Source organism: Pleurodeles waltl, chromosome 12 (genome assembly GCF_031143425.1).
Source record: "Pleurodeles waltl isolate 20211129_DDA chromosome 12, aPleWal1.hap1.20221129, whole genome shotgun sequence".
Classification (NCBI taxonomy): Eukaryota; Metazoa; Chordata; class Amphibia; order Caudata; family Salamandridae; genus Pleurodeles; species Pleurodeles waltl.
This window is the reverse complement of record NC_090451.1, coordinates 692,502,096-692,523,182: the sequence shown is the minus strand read 5'-3', so window position 1 is coordinate 692,523,182 and position 21,087 is coordinate 692,502,096. Positions and strand designations below refer to the sequence as shown.

At 45.3% G+C, this 21,087-nt stretch overlaps 1 protein-coding gene across 2 annotated transcripts in view; it reads left to right on the top strand.

The window, feature by feature from the left end:
• LOC138266850 (chloride channel protein ClC-Kb-like) overlaps nt 1–21,087 on the top strand; it is a 436,514-nt gene that overhangs the window by 338,979 nt on the left and 76,448 nt on the right. The window contains exon 20 of one of the 2 annotated variants that reach the window (XM_069215546.1): nt 8,698–8,736. The exons of the other annotated variant lie outside the window; for it this stretch is intronic. Coding sequence (XP_069071647.1) covers nt 8,698–8,736 — 39 coding nt within the window. The remainder of the gene's footprint in view (nt 1–8,697; nt 8,737–21,087) is intronic. 2 annotated transcript variants of the gene reach the window in all.

Sequence of the window (21,087 nt, the reverse complement as noted above, 5' to 3'; positions counted from 1 at the left end):
CAAATCATTTGCCCCATCGATCAAAGGAAAATCCCTTCTGGTCCAGACGGACAATAACACTTCGATGTATTATCTAAACAAGCAAGTGGGCACGAGATCTCGTTCCCTGTCTCTGGAATCTCAAACTATCTGGCACTGGCTAATAGCGAGGGGAATGTCCCTCACAGCAGTCCATCTCCTGGGACAGCAAAACTCAGAAGCAGATTTCCTAAGCCGAAGTCTAATTGACTCCCACGACTGGGTCCTTCACGACAAGGTCGTAACAGACATCTTCCATTGGTGGGGTCAGCCTCAATTAGATCTATTTGCAGACGACGTCAACAAAAAATGCCCAGACTTGGCATCCAGGTTCTACCGTCTGGGGACGCAATGGAATGCCCTGTTGATAGACTGATCAGGGATATTTCTCTATGCTTTTCCACTGATTCCCCTGATACCTGCTGTAATCAACAGGTTTTACAGATCCAAAGCCATGATGATACTCATAGCCCCACAACAGCCTCGACAATACTAGTAAACAGATCTCTTCCAGTTGTCAGAGCAACCGCACAAGAGGCTACTGTGCATACCGGATCTCGTTTACAGATTAGGGGGGGAAATTATACATCCCATCCTTCCCTCGCTGAGCTTGACAGCATGGCTCCTGAATTCCTGCAATATGGACATCTAGGGATCTCTCAGGAAGGTATGAATATTTTAAAGGAGTCTAAAAGACCATCTGCGCGACCCTCTTACGCGTTCAAGTGGAAAAGGGTCTACATGTGGTGCCGGCAGCACAATCACAAACCTATTTTGGCCCAGGAGGAGGTTATCTTGCCTTACCTGTTACATCTTGCGAGGTCAGGATTGCAGTTCTCCTCTCTTAAGGTACATTTATCTGCCATTACAGCTTATCGTAAATCATCCTCTCAAAAATCCCTCTTTTGCTATGCCAGTAGTAAAGGATTTCTTAGAGGGCTTGAAGAAAGTCTTTCCACCAATTCAGAAACCCCCACCTTCATGGGAATTGAATGTGGTCTTGTCTAGACTCATGGCCTCCCCTTTTGAACCCATCCACAAAGCTCCTTTACAACACCTTACGCGGAGGACAGCTTTTCTGTTAGCCATTACCCCTGCTGGAAGGGTCAGCAAAATTAGGGCTCTATGTTCGAGGGAACCCTTCACGGTTTTCCACGATAACAGAGTGGTTCTGAGAATACATCCATCGTTCTTGCCTAAGGTGGTGTTGGACTTCCACATTAATCAGACAATATCTCTTCCAATGTTTTTCCCTAATCCTGTTACTCCGGCGGAGAAAGCCTTGCACTCCCTGGACCTTAAGAGGGTGCTCAAATTTTACCTTGATAAGACTAGGTCAATTAGACAATCTGATTGTCTGTTTGTTAACTATTGACATATGAGGACAGGGGAAGCTGCTTCAAAACAAACTATTTCTAGATGGATAGTTTCATGTATTTTGACTACAAATGGCTAACAAACAATTATCAGCTAGGCCTTAGGCTCACTCAACGAGAGGGAAAGCGGTGACTGCAGCCCTTCTTAAGAATGTACCCATCTCCGAGATTTGCAAAGCTGCCACATGGAGATCTGTACATACTTTTACCAGGCACTACTGTATAGATTCAGATGCCAAAACAGACACTCAAGTGGGTCAAGCTTCTCTAAGAAATTTATTTGCATTGCATATTGTTTTTTCCTGCACTTCTATCATTCCATCCGCAGAGGTTTGGGATGGGCTTGCTAATCTATTTAGTGTTTATGACTATTGATGAGGATCCCCTGGAAGAGAAGGATAAGTTACTTACCTGTAAATCTTAGTTCTCTTCCAGGGGTATCCTTATCAAAGTCGTAAACAACCAACCCTCCTCCCCGGACACGATTTTTAGAAGTGAAGTAATACTCATGTGTCTATTCTAATTCTCATTGTCACCGAAAAAAAGTACTGACCTAACTGTGAACCAACTGTCACCTCACTCTCACCCCTGAGGCATGGTGGGATAATGGAGGTGCTCAGGGTGTTAAAGGCACAGTGCCAATTTTTTGGTTCTGCTGTGTTAACCTGCATGCAGCCTATTGGCTAATAATGCTCCTTTATTTTCAATGTAGTTTTTCTCTTTTAAAATAGATTGTTTATACTTTGTATGCCTTCTACTTTCACTACAGAAAGTTTTCAACTTTCATTGAAGATTTTAATTTATGTTTAAAAAATAAATAAATAAATAAATAAATAAAGCATTTTTAGCCTGTTTCTCAACATAGACTCCATTGCTCATCATCATCATTTAACTTTATTTCGGTAAGTAAAAACATACCATAAAAGTACAATACAAGCATCATAAATTGTAAATTTTTGGAATTGGTAAAACACTTAAAAATATAAGCACAGTAAAAATGTAAAAGAGATAATAGAAAGTTAAAATTCGAACAGAATAGTCACAATATATATCTCCTAAATTGAAAGTGTACCACACAACAAGGACCCTATTCCCTATGCCCATGAGTATTCAATAATGCAATAAAACAGTATCTTAATATAAAAAATTAAATACTAAAATCAGACATCAAAAGGTCAATTAAAGTGCATACATAAATCTTAAAATTAGCTATCCAGTCTTATTCTTTAAAGTTGCTAGTCTGAGGCGTCAGATTGTTTCGAGGAATTTTGCCACTGGTAAAACTACCTCGGGAGATGGATCAGATTTAAAAATTCTCTCAGCATACAAATGAGACCTAGCGCCTATAGATTTGCAGAGTGGGATAATCCAGCAAGCTCTTTGTTTGCGATATGCATGACAATAAAAGAGAACATGTGAAATGGACTCTTCACGTTGGCAGCCCATCGGGCAGAGCTTGGAACTATTAGTGGAACAATGGCAATTATACGTTAGGGAACACAAGGGGAGGGACCCTATTCTGAATCTAACAAAAAGAGCTCGCGCAAATGGAGATAATGCTATATCCATATAAGGCTCAAATTCATAGTGGCATTTGAGTGATAAATAATTATCAGACATTGACAACGGAACAATCTTAGTAAATTGCACAATCTGAGCGTTGTGCCAAAAAGCATCCTTCAATAGCTGCACAGCATTTTTGGGAATAGAAGAAGGGTCTGACCAATAGGACCCAAAACCTAGATGGAATAAGGAATCTTTGACATAAGTACACCATTTCGTTTTACTGATAGTGTTACTGCCCACCAGTTTGAGAAGCCCACAACGAAATGGAGACAGGGCATCTGTTGTCCAGAGCCAGATCCAATACAGCAAGGGCCTTAAAGCAGCAATCTGCGAAATAGAAAAAAGATTTAGATCCATACGGATGGGCAGAGATGGAGTGCTAGAAGGAACTTTTAACAATGATTTCAGAAATTGATTTTCCGCCCTTTCCAAATCCACCAGGTTACAATGGCCCCAAAGTTCAGCACCATATAAGGCCCCCCGCGGGCTTGGGATTTATATATTTCAAGGGCGGGAGACATTGCAAACTCGGGAGATCTAGAAGTGAATCTTACAATGCCACCCGCCCTTTGCTTCAAGCACAATAGAGATTTCTGGCGGTGTGCATGCCAAAGGTGTGAGTCTTCCAGTTTGATACCTAAATAGTCAAAGGTGCCCACTCTTTCCAAGGGAGCACCATCTAGGTATACTGGTTTCTTCATTTTGAACCTACTGTCCCCGAAGACCATATACTTTGTTTTTGCTGAGTTGATTTCCAACCCATGGTCTTTGCAAAACTCCACAAATCGAGATAGCAATCTGGAAAGGCCCATGGCAGTTCGCGAGAGTAACAGGGTGTCGTCTGCGAACAGTAGACAGGGGAACTTCTGGCCACCCAAATTCAGGGCATCATCATAGCAATCTAAGAGGTATGGGATGCACGCGTTAATAAACAATAGGAATAGGGTGGCCGCGAGAACGCACCCCTGCCTCACACCTCGCGTTGTAGAAAAAGCTGGGGTCAACTCACCAGCCGAACCCCAGCGCACTCTGGCATAATTGCCAGAGTAAAGATCTTGGATAACATTAATCAATGAACCTGGAACTCCAATGTTGCTCAAGACCTCCCAGAGCATGGCACGCGGGACAAGGTCAAACGCAGATTTCAAATCGACAAAGGCCACAAATAAATGGCCTTTGTCTGCGTCTACGGTCTTCCACTTGATGGTAGTAAATCAGAAGACCTGATCGATGGTGCTGACCTTTTCCCGGAAACCAGCCTGGAGATGGCTTAAAACCTGATTTTTTGTTATCCAGTGTTTTAATCTGGATAACAACTGGAAAGAGAATATTTTTTGCAGGTTATCTAGTAGACTAATCGGTCTGTAGTTCCCAGGGGAGCTCTTATCTCCTTTTTTATGTATAGGGACGATAGTAGCCACCTTCCACGTATCTGCGTAAGAACGAGTTATCAAAACAGTATTCAATAGCCTATTAATGTACCGGGTCCAAACAGATAAATCTGATTTATACAGGTCCGATGGGACACTGTCTAAGCCAGGTGCCTTCCCTGTTCGTTGAGCACCAATTGCCAGCTCAGTTTCTTTTAGGGTAAAGGGTGGCATAGGGGAAAAGCACAGCGAAGAATCAATAGGAGAGTTGTTCGGATTGGGGCAAGACCCATAAAGTTCCCGAAAATGGGAGATCCAGGATTCTGCATCAATGTGACATTCAGGGTTGGGTGAAAGGGCGGGGTCTCTACGTGAGACCAGGGTCCAGAAAAGTTTAAGGTCACAGGCACTAGCTGCCTCCAGCAGACGCTCCCACAATTTTTCTTCGTATTTAAGTTTAGATGACTTACAAGTAGAAGCATAGTTCCTTCTTGCGTGTATGATAGCATCCCGGCTCTTTAGCTTTAGAGCTTTGGACAAAAGGCTCTTAGCCTCCCGACACTCCTTATCAAACCACTTACAAATGGGAAAGGAGAAATTGTTTTGGGTTGAGGGGGGTTTAGTAAAAAGCTCCTTGAGATCCATAAAAAGAGTCGCATGAGAGGACATAACTTCTGAGGGAGATAAGACAATAGAGTCATCAAAAAGCTGATGGCAAGAGACTAGGTCATAAAGCTTGTCATTAAGCAGGTTAGAATTAAAAAACGAAGACCATCTCACCACACGCCTATTGCTGGATAATTCCAGCCGATCATTGGGAGCATCCAGAACCTAAGGTGGAGTGAGCCCTGAAAAAAGGATTGCATTATATTCAATTTGTAAAGGGGCATGGTCGCTAGTGTACCGAGAACCAACCTCAACATTGATTATAAAGTGCCAAACTCGTAGATCAAAAATAACGTAATCCAGAGTGCTGCTATAGTGGCCTCTGTAGAAGGTGGATCTAGAGTTGTCATTTAAAAAACGTCCATTTCCAAAACGCATGCCATGAGTTACTACAAAGTCTATTATCTGCATGACCCTAAGGGGAGGAGTACATGACACTGGTTGGATTGAAAGCAGGGGAAGATTCCATACTTCATCTTCGGCCTGGATAGACTCGACAAAAGCTGAATCGAATTCAATTTGGGCATTGAGGTCACCTGCAATAATAACACAATATTTAGAATAAAGATCGGTTAAAAATTTGTGCAACAGATGGATAGTACCAGACTGGCGGTTAGATGGACCTAGCCTATTATAAATATTAATCCATAACACCGGAGTGCCTGTAATAGGCCAAATTGCTATTGCAAGGATGTCACAGGAGTCAATAGTGATTTCCTTTACCCTGCCCACATCAGTCAACTTCACCCACGTACATAGACCCCCAATCGCCCTTCACCTAATGGACGGAGTCGCCTTTTTAGTGAAACAACAATAGCCTTGCCTATACGCACAATCCATAGCCCAAGTTTCCTGAAACATACATATGGAAAAAGATTCAACATAAGCCCCCCAGTCCGGATCAGATAATTTGCTCATGATGCCAGCCACATTCCAAGACAATATTTTCCTTTTTGTAATTCTACAAGCTGACATACAAGAGTCTGCATCGAGAGCAGAATTGGAAGTCCCATTAGTGGTGCAGAGTAAAGCCCTTATAGTATTGTCACCCAGACCGAGTGGAGATCTTGTAAGTGTCTTTGCCCAGACATGTGGAACATTATGTTTGCAAGAATTAGAATGACATAGTCAATCCACATCCGATGTATCCCCTGAGGTGACGGGGACTTGTATGAAGGTACCTTTATTGTTGCAGACCATAGCAGCCCCGTCGCCTGGAAAAGGCAACAAGCCAGAGGAGATAGTTGAAACAGAGACATTACGGGGAATTGGGATGGCTCCGGGTGGACGCATGACGAGTTCTTGTGACCCATAGCAGGCAAACTTTCTCTAAAAAAAATATCAGAGTCAGATCTTGATAAATTAAGAGCTTCCATCTGCAAGATCCCTTTAACTAAAGCGGGGCTGGCAAGATGAAGTTTGATAGTGTCCCGCCCACCAGGGCATCGCACACGAGAAGCAAAGGCAATGTCCGCATGGATGATAGAGCCACAGCCCCTGGTGTGGCTAATCCAGTACAACACCTTGTTAATAAGAGAGGAAGTGTCTTCCCTCATATGAGATGGAAGTCGAGGGACGTTACACATGTCGATGCGGTTTCGGTTGGGCGCATGAGTAGAATGAGCCACAAATTGGCCCGGATTAAGAGGAAAGAATGGCACATTCGCTTGAGCAGAAGTCGAGTGACTTCCATAATGATGACTATAACTAGAACCCTTGTCCGTTTCCCGTGGCAATGGGGAGTCAACTGGCAGAGCAACAGGAGCCAATGGCCGTGAAGCTTGTACAGTGGCTGAGTTCGGGATAGACTGAGGAGTTAGGTCAGGTTTTTTGAGTATTTTAAGGACCTCAAATAAGAGACTCTTCAATTCCCCGACTTCACGCTTTAGACTAGATACCAGAGCTAAGACATCATCACTAGGAGGATCAAAAGTGGGTTTAAAAGGCACAGGGAGCGAAGGCTGTATGGCACTTGTTAATTCTGGTTGATCCAAGACCGTAAACCGATTTGTGCATGGAATCCCATTGACAATGGGAACAGAATGGTTTACGTCTAAATTAGACCTAGTGCCAGGCGAAAGCGAGGAATTAGCCAGACCAGTCGAGCTGGGAGGGACAGCAACCTGGGCTAAAGTTTTCTTTGGCTGAATGTCAGTAGGTTCAATGGAGCTAGTCGTTAGAAATGGAAGTAAGGATCCTGATTTCAGTTTCTTACAGGCGTTGTCCTCTTTTTCCTTGAGGATGGATTCCACTTCCTCAATTAAGTTATCAATTTCTCTAGAAACGCAATTGGAGTGGAATTGCGTTGCTGTGTTAGATTTAGAGCTTTTGGATTTGGCTGTATCCAGGTCAGGACTAGAACGAACCTTGCGTTTTCCCATGCTGAATAGAGAATGGGGAAGAGGTAAAAGAAGGAAACTTACTCAGCACCGCAGGTCCCCGCTGGTCGACGCAGCACAAAAACCGAGAGATTAAGGGGTATGGCCCTGCCCTGAGAAAAGTGGCTCCGCCCCCGGCACCAGCAATGCGCGTCCCGCGGCGGGAGCGCTAAAAGAAGTTTTAAAGGGCTCCTGCCCCTTTGATCACCAGCATCACCTCCTCTGACCCCGAACGCGCTTCCCGCGGCAGCGGGAGCGCTAAAAGAAGTTTTAAAGGGCTCCTGCCCCTTTGATCACCAGCAGCACCTCCTCCGACCTCCTCTGACCCCAAACGTGACTCCATTGCTGTTTACACATGTATATATTATATTTGTATTGAAATTCTTTACTAAAATTGTATTTTTCCAAGATATTTCATACATATGTGTTTGTGTATGCTCCGGGGTCCCCGCACGTGGGCGGGAATATTCAGTGTTTATGACTTTGATGATGATACCCCTGGAAGAGAACTAGGATTTACAGGTAAGTAACTTATCCTTCTTCAGCACTGGTATCTTTCATTGACTCATATGCAGCCATCCCTTATCTCCTTTGAGGTCCACACATTCTTCACCCATGCACACTTCTGCTTGAAATTTTAGTTTTGGTGGCCTCTTGAAGGAGTTAAGTTTGGTGCCCTGTTACCTCATTCCCTTTGGGTGTTTTCCAGTGGGGGATTTGTCTATCACATAAACATGTAATAAAGAGTTTGGGGCTTATTGATGTTTTACAATGGTACAGTAAATCACTGTCAGACTCCCAGCTCAACCAAAGAATGATTCCAACGTATGACTGAAATATGCCAACTCTGGGGGAATGCAGTGAGTAGAGTGTTCCATTTTACTGCCATGCCCTTGCCTTGTTCACTTATGTTTTTCATCATTCTACAGATATCACATTTGTTATTGTCTTTGTTCATTTCTCAATTGCTCCAAAAGCAAATCTTTCTTTTCTGTCACTCTTCACCATAAATATGTGTCATACCGACCACCGGGCTTTCAGAAACAACAATCTCTTGCATTCTCATCTGAAGCAAAATGTTCTCTGTTGTAAAAAATGCTTTTGCTTTGAGAATGTTTTGTTTTGGTTCTGTATGTGAGCTGACATAATTTATTTTTTGCCTGCTTTCAATCATGTTTGAATCCGGATCAACACTGGTGGGCCTAAACTTGTCTTAATTTACAGCACTGAATTTGATGCCTCTTCTCTATGGGTGCAAGTTCATAATATTATGCCTGTTGGCCTACGGCTGAGCAGCCTGTTAACTATCAGTTTCCTTTGCAGGATGGAAGGGAGGTGTCTGATACCCAGACTGTAAGAGAGGTGAGAGGAAAGTTTTACGGGGAAGGCAAATTAACTCAGGTGCAATGATTGGTGTCAAGGAGTTGGTGAGGTTGGTGTTGGTGGAGTTGGTGGTGTGGTTACTCACAACAAAATCAGTCCTCTCTATCCTTATGACTGCTTAATGCAGGGATGCCTCAAAGGGCAGGTTCATGCCACTTTTTCTGGGTAGCTGTAACTATTTATCTTAATTGAAACATCCCACATAATTATCCTCAAAATTGGGTATGGATACGGCCCTTATGGCCCAATGATGTAATTCCTTAGTCCAATTTGAAAAATAACAATCACACTAATCTCACATACTCAACAACAGGCCTAAGCAGAGCGACAATGATACAATCATTGCAGGATTTCCATTAGTATTTCTTTTAATTATAGCAATAAAAATAAATGAAATAAAATTAATTTACTTATTTTCATGTTGAGTCATCAGATTTGAATGTACGTGCACATTTAAATAACCATTGTTCAAATGAGTTGTAGTTTTAGATGACTATGGCTTAATTGTTTTCGGTTTGGGGTGTGTTTCGATTTTATTTAAGTGGTAGAAATGCCTTATTTTCCTACAATTATAGATATGAATTTTGCCACTTATAATTTCAGATATTCCTTATTTTTAGGTACCATTTTAGATATACTTTTTGTAATTTACAATATTAGATGAGTATTCGGTTACCATTTTCAGTGAATGTTCCATTTAAATTGATGCAAAAACAACAAGTGATGGACGGAATGCTGAACATTGTCAAACACTCACCCCCAGTCATAGATCTGGGTTTAATCCATCGTTCTTTTGCTCACCATGCCACCCCAGTTTGGACCCAGCCATATGCAAATCAGTCTTGACCCTGTTTCTCATGGGAACAGTCCAGACCGAACTGCCAAGCCAGGTCCTCACTGGCCCGGAAACAAGCATCCTGGGACCGGTTTCGGGGTTTCACCCCTCATCAACCAGGCTAGCTTGAAGCCAGTGGCATGGGAAGCACGGGACCCACGTCTGGGCATACCCTTCCCACTTAGGGCGACAAAGCAAAAACAACAAGTGATGGACGGAATGCTGAACATTGTCAAACAGTCACCCCCAGTCATAGATCTGGGTTTAATCCATCGTTCTTTTGCTCACCATGCCACCCCAGTTTGGACCCAGCCATATGCAAATCAGTCTTGACCCTGTTTCTCATGTGAACAGTCCAGACCGAACTGCCAAGCCAGGTCCTCACTGGACCAGAAACAAGCATCCTGGGAACGGTTTCGGGGTTTCACCCCTCATCAGCCAGGCTAGCTTGAATCCAGTGGCATGGGAAGCATGGGAAGCACGGGACCCACGTCTGGGCATACCCTTCCCACTTAGGGCAACAAAGCAAAAACAACAAGTGATGGACGGAATGCTGAACATTGTCAAACACTCGCCCCCAGTCATAGATCTGGGTTTAATCCATCGTTCTTTTGCTCACCATGCCACCCCAGTTTGGACCCAGCCATATGCAAATCAGTCTTGACCCTGTTCCTCATGGGAACAGTCCAGACCGAACTGCCAAGCCAGGTCCTCACTGGACCGGAAACAAGCATCCTGGGACCAGTTTCGGGGTTTCACCCCTCATCAGCCAGGCTAGCTTGAATCCAGTGGCATGGGAAGCACGGGACCCACGTCTGGGCATACCCTTCCCACTTAGGGCGACAAGTCCATCACTTGTTGTTTTTGCTTTGTCACCCTAAGTGGGAAGGGTATGCCCAGACGTGGGTCCCGTGCTTCCCATGCCACTGGATTCAAGCTAGCCTGGTTGATGAGGGGTGAAACCCCGAAACCGGTCCCAGGATGCTTGTTTCCGGTCCAGTGAGGACCTGGCTTGGCAGTTCGGTCTGGACTGTTCCCATGAGGAACAGGGTCAAGACTGATTTGCATATGGCTGGGTCCAAACTGGGGTGGCATGGTGAGCAAAAGAACGATGGATTAAACCCAGATCTATGACTGGGGGTGAGTGTTTGACAATGTTCAGCATTCTGTCCATCACTTGTTGTTTTTGCTTTGTCGCCCTAAGTGGGAAGGGTATCCCCAGACGTGGGTCCCGTGCTTCCCATGCCACTGGATTCAAGCTAGCCTGGTTGATGAGGGGTGAAACCCTGAAACCGGTCCCAGGATGCTTGTTTCCGGTCCAGTGAAGACCTGGCTTGGCAGTTCGGGCTGGACTGTTCCCATCAGGAACAGGGTCAAGACTGATTTGCATATGGCTGGGTCCAAACTGGGGTGGCATGGTGAGCAAAAGAACGATGGATTAAGCCCAGATCTATGACTGGGGCCGAGTGTTTGACAATGTTCAGCATTCCGTCCATCACTTGTTGTTTTTGCCCCATTTAAATTGATAACAGTTTTGGAGAAAAACATTGTTCATTCAATGAATGAGCAATTTCCTTCTAAAACATTCACAGAAAGGATTTCAGGTAATGATAAGCCTCCTCATTACTGATTCATAGATTTTGTTATGTATGTGAAGAGGGATTATTTTAGGAAGGGTGGCGGACTTCTTGGAGAACAGGATCAATTTCTCAGCTCCAGCAAGATGATGGGAAGATTTGTCACTAACCGACTCCAGGGCCAACTGTTGGTTTCTTCCAAAGTATGTTTGGGGTTGGTGCTGAAGATGGAACCTTCTAAAGATTTTTCAGATTTGTTAGAAAGCACTAACAAAGCAGCTGCCTGGGAAATGGTCCACTGAGAACAACCACAGACCAGAAAGGGGCATAATTACATGGCTGTGCCAGAGAATGTCATGCTTGGCTTTGCTACTTTTACTGTCCTCACTAAATATGAACTTGATAAAAACGAATTATTCGAGCTCACACACATTCCATGAGACTAACCCTAAATGCCCAAACATTCACTGTTTCTTCTACAAAGAGCTTTGTGCCAAAGGGCTCACTTCCAGTCATAACAATGTCTCTGTAACAGCAGATTTTTGGAGACAAGATAATCAGTGCAGAAAGACCTTGGTGCAAAAATATGCTCATGTAAAGGTTTTTATATCTTTATTGAAGGAAAGATGTTTTTCAAGCCGTTCTCAGCAGTCTAATAGATCTTTGCTGAGGTTAAGATCAGGAACTGAGCTCGACCCCCTGGTCCTCTGTCAGCTCCTAAGATTTTGGCTTAAAATCGACTTGTTTGGAGTACGTTTTTCCTTTATCTACTCCAACATTCCTGATCATCAAAAATAGAAAGAAGGAATTTCGATCTTATTAGAAAAACCGGGAAGGACCCCGTTGATGCTACATCTAAAGCATGTTCTGCTATGGTGTGGCTACTTGTAAAATCTGTGAGCTATAGTAGTCGGAGGAGACCGGATTTAGGATTCATACTCTGGAAACATGATGGGCACTCGTATTACTTGACCACTCATTCGCCTTTCAGTTCAGAGGCAGATTCCAACTATATCTAAGCCCCATGCACCTTCTCTGGAGGAAAACCTTTTTAGTGCAGTCTTCATTTCTTTCACAACACAAGTTTAGGGGAAGATTCCCAGTTAAGAACGCAACTGCTAAATTTGTTGTTTTGCAACTGCTGAAATGTTTTATACTAAGTATCAAACCCATTTTAGATGGTGAAAGTTTATAGAATCCTAAAATGGATGTGCAACAGGATACTGAATTGCAATGTGGAATTGGCACATCCTGGGCGTCCCTTCCAAATTTTAATTTGGTGCCAGATGAGTCACTGATTTAGGGCTGGAATTCTGGTTGCAATAAATTGCAAGGTTACCGACTCTTTAAAGGAGATGATCTTTGATTCGCAAAGAGTAAAGGGTCGCCTTGTCTTCATTTCCCCTTTGTCCATTTTTGTAAAAGATTAAGGGGGATTTGGCACAAGTTTGGGGGACCACTTCCAATCCTTAGTGTAACTTAATAGAAAACTTTTGTTTGTTAAAAGCAGCCCTATTTCCTTTAAGAACACTGAGAGTCTTTTTTAAAAAAAATTACTTTATGTAAACACAATCACAGATACGGTGGCCCGCCAACCCTTGCATGCCACCATCCCTGCGAGAGCGTCCAAGTGACTGGAGTCACAATTTGTGACCAGGCTTATAAATATTAATGAGGTTTGTCTGATTGTACCCCACTTCGAATCAGGGCTCTATATACCAACCTATTGGCACATGGGTAGTTTCACAAAATTCCACACTGGTCGCAAAAATGCTAGTGCAATAATATCTCTGGCCCTAAATGTAGTATTGTCCAGAAGGATAAGCAGACAATTTGAACCACTTCTTAACTGTGAAATAAATGTCCTTTTAAGACAATTATGTGATGCAGATAATACAGCTAAAGTTTGCCTCAAAGAATGTGTTGACTTCTACCTTGAGCAAATGAGTGGCCAACTTTCTTAAACTCTCCAGAGATCCTCACACATGACCTTCAAAACAAAGGGAAAGATAGAAAAGAGGATTTATGAACATTAAAGGGAGGAGAAGGCTATGTGACCTTGCCAACAGCATGATGCCCATCTGTAAAGTGTGTCTCAATTTTGAGCGACATTCTACATCTGCAAAATCTGTAAACTATTAGCAAATGGAGGACCCTGTAATTCACCAAGTAGGAACGTAGCACCTTTTTGGTGTAGTTACCCCCACTTTTTGCCTGGTGTCAGTATGTTTAGACTGTAGTGCAGTGGGAACCTGCTAACCAGGACCCCAGTGTTAGTGTTCTCTCCCCTAGATTTAGCTGTATGGTAACATTTGCACCACACAATTGGCATACTGGTGCACCCATGTTAGTCCCTAGTATATGGCACTTAAGTACCCAAGGCATTGGTATACCAGGGCCCCACCATGGGCTGCAGCATGTATTTTGCCACCCATAGGGGCCCATGCAAACTGGGATTACAGGCCTGCCATTGCAGCCTGTGTGAAACATGCACCTTTCACTACAGATATAAGGTGAACCTCAGATCATGTTCTCTGCATGCTGACCCTGTAAGTCACCCCTAAGGAAGAACCTTCAGCCCAAGGCCAAGGTGCATGGTTCTAAGTGTGAGTACACCCCTACATGAGCAGAGGTGCCCCTATAAACCACAGACTCGATTTCCTGGGCTTTGTAAGTGCATGGAAGCCATCTTAAGGTATGTAGTAGACACTGGTCAACACTAGTTGTCCAGCTACATAATCGCTTCACTGAACCCAGGCACGTTTGGTAGCAAACATATTGGAATCATGCAACTACACTGGTTCTAGTGTTAATTGCATGATACCATGTACACTGGGGGATCCCCAGGTGACCCCCCCCCCCAAAGTCTGCCTGTACAGCCTTGCAAGGTGTGCATGCCAGTCCATGCTGCTGCCTTCCTTAGACATTGCACTTCCCTCCTGCCGCTGAGTTTAACTCGGAAAGGGCAGGACAAAGGATTTCCTGTAAGATAGAGGTGTGACCATCTTTTCTTTAGAAATAGGTATCTCTGGGCTGGGGTGGGGGTGCCTCTGAGTGCCACCAGACTGCTCTGAAGGGCACATTTGGGGCTCTCCTTACATAAACTGGTTTGCACCAGTACAGGAACCCCCGGTTCCCACTCTGCTGCAAAACCATAAAAGGACAGTGGGGTGAATAGCCCCCTGTCCTGCAACTCCCCTAGGGAGGTGCACAGAGCTCTGCGGGTTGCCACTTAATTCTGCTATCTTGGAAATAAGATGAACAGAGCCCCTAGGAGCATCTGGCTGGTTAGTCCAGCTGGGTGAAATCCCTAACCGCAACCCCCCTTATAGGTGGGTCACTGCAGTAAGTGTCCAACCCCCTTCATGGGTTATTTAAGGGCTCCCCTGAGGGTGGGACCGTATATTCATCTGCAAGACCTCAGTAACCACCTGCAAGTCTCCCCTGCAGGACAGTTCTGCAACCTGGACACCATCCTTCACTGAAACTATGGAGGAAGACTGTAACCAGTAGGAGGGTTCTTATTGCAACTTTGTTTCTATGTTCTGCAAGACTATTGCAATCCCGTGGATTGTGCATCCCTCTTTGCTGTGCTGCTGAGGCCTCCCTGTGACTTCCCGTGCCTGATGCTAGAGGGTCCTGCTGGGGACTTCAACGATTCCTGCTGGCTCTCCTGGTTGCTGAGGGCTGGCCCTTACCTACTTGCAAAGGTTAGGTCACCTGGGCATTGCTGGTCCTGACAAATCCTGCAAACTGTGTGCAATGCTTCCCTGCATTTGCAAAGGCTTGTTGGTCCTGCTCACCACTGACACCCCTCTGCAATCCAAAAATCGGTGTGAGACAGCTCATAGATGACTCCAGGGGTCCACAGCTGCACTTTTGTCCACTTTTGTCCACCATCTCTCAGGAAATAATATTTTGGAAGTATGGGCATTGCCCTCCTGCACCGCGTGGGCACCTCTGGGTGGTCTGGACTCTGTCCCCCCTTTCCTTAGGTCCTCTTGTTCTTTCAGACCCTCCACCTTCATGCCTAGGTTCCACCGACCTGGTCCACAGGTCACGGTGGCAGCTGGACAAATGAGGTTACCATTGACTTCAACGAGAGGATCCAACACGACTTTCCCCGAATGAAACTGGGCTCCCTGGTGTTGGTTCTCCACTGTTCTGGGTAACCACAGTTGGGGGCACTATCTAGCCTCCCTTGTTCCAACGGGTTTCCTCTGGGAAGGGTCCTAGAACTTGAAAACTCCAACTGCGACTTCCCCAATGTTATCTTATAGACACTAATCTGGAGTTACAACTCTGATCATGGGTGCCTGGGGAGTCCTATCTACTTACCTTGGGGTTTCCTCTGCTTCTCTAGTACTATGGGTAGTTTGGGCTAGGAGTTATTCTCGCATTCCATTTTCTTAGGATATAGTTTCTCTTCCAGGGGATCCTCATCAATAGTCATAAACATTGAATATTCCCGCCCTTGTGCGGGGACCCCGGAGCATATATAAAATATACACATATTATACATGTGCAACAAACAGTCATGCAGGCTATTGTGTTAAAAACAGGCTAAAATGCTTTATTTCTATGAAGTTTTTTTTTTTTTTTTTTTTTTTATATATTAAAGACCACAATAAAGCATAAATATGTACCCAAGCTCCTAAAACTAGGCTTAGGGAAGTAAGCAGTAGCAAACTCTAGAGAAAAAATAGAAAAAACTGCATTGAAAAACAATGAAGCATTCTTAGCCAATAGGCTGCATGCAGGTTAACACAGGAGAACCATAAAAACTTTGGCACCGTGCCTTTAAGACCCTGAGCACCTCCAGTATCCCACCATGCCTCAGGGGTGAAGGAAAGGTGACAGTTGGTTCACAGTTAGGTCAGTTCTTTTTTCCGGCTTCTTCTTAGAGGATCCTGGAGCATTGAGCTCTCAGTTTTTCTGAGTTTTTCTCAGAAAAATTCTTTAAAAAAGCGTTTTTTCACTTTTCACTCGACAAATAACATCTTTGTCTGAGTTAGGAAGGTTTTTTCTGACAGAAAAATGCCTTCACTTTTTGTCAAATGCCCTGCTTGTGGGAAGAAGAAGGCCCAGTCAGATCCCCACTCTCTGTGCATAGTGTGCCTGCCTCAGAGTCACTGCCCTGACACTTGTAAGTACTGCAAGAACATGTCTAGGAGGACTCTGAAAGACAGAGAGAAGATCCGGCTACATGGGCTTCAGGAGAGGCAAAGAACATCGTCCTCCTCACTTCCCAGACAGCCAGAAGGCCATTCTCAGGAGAGAATGGCCCGGTCGACGTCAGCAGGTAGGAAAGTACCTGTTTGTTCGCCGTCGACGTCGTCGCTACCACCGTCTCACCGGCATAGATCGCCGTCGACGGCGACACACCCGACGTCGAAGGGAACGGCGTCGAGGGAACATCAGCGCAGGGGCAGGTCTCCGTCGACGGCAGCCCGCCGATCGACATCGAGCCATCGCCGGCGTGCCCGATCGCCGCCAAAGGCTGTGCGCCCCACGACGTCAGGACACACGACGTCGAAATCACCACAACGCACGAGAGCCATCCGCCGTCGACCTCCCATCGCTCCACGTCGAGGCACACGACGGCGAGCAGGTCGAGGTCCAAGGATCGCCGTTCGGCATCAAGGCACTCAACGTCGAGGCAAGAGCAACCGGCAGGGCGCCCTTTGACGTCGAAACAAACATCGACGTCGACTCAGGTCTTACCTGTCCCACAGGGAGCAGAACATCGCCCCACGCCAGACAAGGCGCCATCTCCAGTGGTCTCCATACCGAGCGACTCTTCTAGGTCAAGAGCGGCATCATCTGGGCATGTCTCGCCCATCAATCTATCGCCGAGATGGCTGGAGAGCCTCAACAGACCAGCGGCCTCCCCAGATTCGCAATATTCGCGAATGTATTCACCTACTGCCTCCCTGCCAAGAACGCCATCACCGACAGCCAGGGCAGAACGGGCTCGTTCTGCTCCTCGCCAACCGACCGCGAGGCCTAGACGCTCTGCTAAGGCGTCTCGCAGCAGGTCTCGCTCCCAACGAAGATCCAGGTCTCGGTCAAGAAGAAGATCACCCTCTTGGTCTTCATCAAGTTCATCTGTCGGGCGTTACTCACCCACCCTGACAGATTCACCTCCTGCTAGAGTCTCACTGGTGGATGATATTACCACATTCAACGAGGTGCTGCTAAGAGGAGCGCAAAAACTCAACATAGAGGTTCCAGAACCATCTACCTCCTCATCGGTCATCTTTGAGACTCTACAACAGAGATCAGCGTAGAAAAAGTTGCTGCCTCTAGTGCCTGGTTTGTTGCAGCCAACCATGGACACTTTTCTGGCCCCAGCCTCGCTTAAGTCTGCCCCGGCTAGGATTCTCAAAAAATACAAGGCTCCAGAACAGGACCCTTTGTTCCTCAGGAAGGATCCGCCACCGGACTCGGTTATAATAGCTGCCGCCCGAAAGACCCACTCGGTGGCATCTTCATCCACGGTACCCCCGGATAAAGAGAGCAGGCATCTAGACTCTCTGGGGAGAAAGATATGCGGGACGGCGGCTTCGGCAATGAAGGTCTCCAGTGCGTCTGCGCTCCTGGGCAGGTATGATCGTTCTCTGTGAGACTCCCTCAATAGATTTACAGAAAAATTGCCCAGAGAGGACAGACAAGATTTCCAGGAGATACTACAAGAAGGATGCCTGGTATCCAACCAGGTTATCAGCGCGGCAGCAGATGGGGCGGATTTGGCTGCTCATGGGTACGCACATGGTATCTGTGCAAGGAGATCTTCCTGGCTGAGGCTCACTGGTTTGAAACAGGAAGCACAACAACGCATCCTGAATCTTCCATTTGCCGGGAACTCTCTATTCGGTGCCCATGCAGACGAAGAGATGGCCCGCATGAAGACCGAGGTGGATACCATGAGGGCGGTGGGCCTCGAAAGAAAGAAAGATTTCAGGCGGAGGTACAGGCCGTATGACAGGCGCCCTTTCCAGCAGAGGGTTCAAACCCCTCATTGTTCGCAAAGGTCACAGCAACGACAGGGACGCCCTCTTTTTCAACGGAGAAACACAAGGGAGCGAGGGTCAAGTAGACCTCAACAGTCCACTCCGAAAGCACCCACCAAGCAATGAAATCTCGCTTCCCTCGACACTGTACACCACTCCGGTGGGGGGAAGTATTACGGCTTATCTTCACGAGTGGCACTCTATCACAAGAGACAAATGGGTGCTCAATATTATCGAACATGGCTATTCTCTTCTTTTCAAACAGCCTCCACCACGCTTGCCACCAACCAAAAACAATCCATCTCATCTCAGCTTGCTATGCAAGGAGGCTCTCGCCCTCCTCAAAAAGAAGGCCATAGAAAAGGTTCCACCTGCACACAGAGGACAGGGAGTCTACTCCCGTTACTTTCTGGTGGCGAAGAAGGGTCGAGAGGGCGTTTTCAGGCCAATTCTGGACCTACGGCTGCTGAACAAATACATAAGGAAGCAGAAGTTCAGAATGCTAGCGCTTCACCAGATTTTCCCTCAACTGCATCAGGGAGACTGGATGTGCTCCATCGACCTGCAGGATGCGTACTTTCACATACCAATAGCTCCCAAACATCGAAAATTCCTAGAAGAGATTCTACATACGGTGCTGTCAGCAAGGCCATAATCCCATACGGGCGCAGGAGGAGGTCATACTGTCCTATTTGCTTCATCTAGCGAAGTCCGGTCTGCAGGTATCATCTATTAAGGTACATTTGTCTGCTATTACGGCCTATCACAAGTCGCCTTCTCAGGAATCCTTCTTTACAAAACCTGTAGTCAAGGATTTCTTAGAAGATTTGAAGAAAGTTTTTCCGCCAATTCGGATACCTTCTCCTCCATGGGAACTGAACGTAGTCCTGGCAAAACTTATGGGCCCTCCTTTCGAGCTTATACATAAGGCCTCTTTACAACACCTTACGTGGAAGACGGCTTTTCTAGTGGCCATTACTTCAGCGAGGAGGGTCAGTGAAATCCAGGCCTTGTCTTCAAAAGAACCGTACACGGTTTTTCATGACAATAGAGTGGTTCTACGAACTCACCCATCTTTCCTTCCGAAGGTGGTGTCAGAATTCCATATCAACCAGACCATATCTTTACCGACGTTCTTTCCGAATCCGGAGACTCCGGCAGAGAAAGCATTGCACTCATTAGACTTGAAAAGAGTGCTGAAATTTTATCTGGACAAGACAAAATCGATTAGACACTCTAACTTCTTGTTTGTAAACTATGGTCATTTAAGAACAGGAGAGGCAGCATCTAAGCGAACAATATCAAGATGGATAGTTTCTTGTATTGTTAATACTTACCAGCTAGCTAATAAACAATTACTAGCGCGGCCTAGAGCGCATTTCACAAGGGGGAAAGCGGCCACTGCTGCTCTCCTTAACAATGTTCCGATATCTGAGATTTGTAAGGCTGCTACATGGAAGTCTGTCCATACGTTTACACGACCTTACTGCTTAGACTCAGATGCAAGAGCGGATGCCCAAGTGGGGCAGGCCTCTCTAAGAAATCTGTTTGCGTAAGACATATCTATTCCTGCACTTCTATCGGACAGTCCGCTGGGTTTAGGGATGGGCTTGCTAATCTATTCAATGTTTATGACTATTGATGAGGATCCCCTGGAAGAGAAGGATAAGTTACTTACCTGTAAATCCTAGTTCTCTTACAGGGGTATCCTCATCAAAGTCATAAACAACCCACCCTCCTCCCCGGACGCACGTCTCCTAGAAGTGCAGGACAGACTGTGTTTGGAATCAGTTATACAAATTGTCACCGTAAAAAGAACTGACCTAACTGTGAACCAACTGTCACCTTTCCTTCACCCCTGAGGCATGGTGGGATACTGGAGGTGCTCAGGGTCTTAAAGGCACGGTGCCAAAGTTTTTATGGTTCTCCTGTGTTAACCTGCATGCAGCCTATTGGCTAAGAATGCTTCATTGTTTTTCAATGCAGTTTTTTCTATTTTTTCTCTAGAGTTTGCTACTGCTTACTTCCCTAAGCCTAGTTTTAGGAGCTTGGGTACATATTTATGCTCTATTGTAGTCTTTAATATATAAAAAAAAAAAAAAAAAAAACTTCATAGAAATAAAGCATTTTAGCCTGTTTTTAACATGATAGCCTGCATGACTGTTTGTTGCACATGTATAATATGTGTATATTTTATATATGCTCCGGGGTCCCCGCACAAGGGCGGGAATATTCAATGTTTATGACTTTGATGAGGATACCCCTGGAAGAGAACTAGGATTTACAGGTAAGTAACTTATCCTTCCGCCCCGACCTGGGGCATGTTAATATATGCCTGTACATACCTTTTCTAAGTATATTTTTGTATGATCGTGTCTCTGGCTAGGAGATACACCAAAGTTTGTTGTAGAGAGTGTGTGTTACAATAAATATAGAAAATGTATCTAACACTAGGTTGGTTCTTTCCTCTGTGTACATCACTGATTGACCGGTGTGGTATTTGTAACTGCTTTACACCTTCCTGGATAAGCCTTAGCTGCTCTTCACAGCTACCCCTCTGAGAACTCTGGTTATCTAGAGTCTCTTACACTATCACTAAGGGTTTCCTGGACTCAGTATACTGTGCCTCACCAATAGATGTACACCATATACTGAGCCAGTCTCCTACACACCAGTGCCTGCATCAAGATCTTTACTCGGAACAGTCTAGTCAACAAACTTCTCGTTTTTGTTCCACTTCAGTCACTGAGCTTAATATAAAAGCTGTTACCTCCAGAGAGACACTTCTCCATTGGAGGGGTTCCTCTCTATTTACCATAGTGATGGGGACAATGGCAACAAACATCTCTTTCTTTCACTGTTGACAATACTGACCACAAGAGGTACAACTAAGGCCTCCAGATGT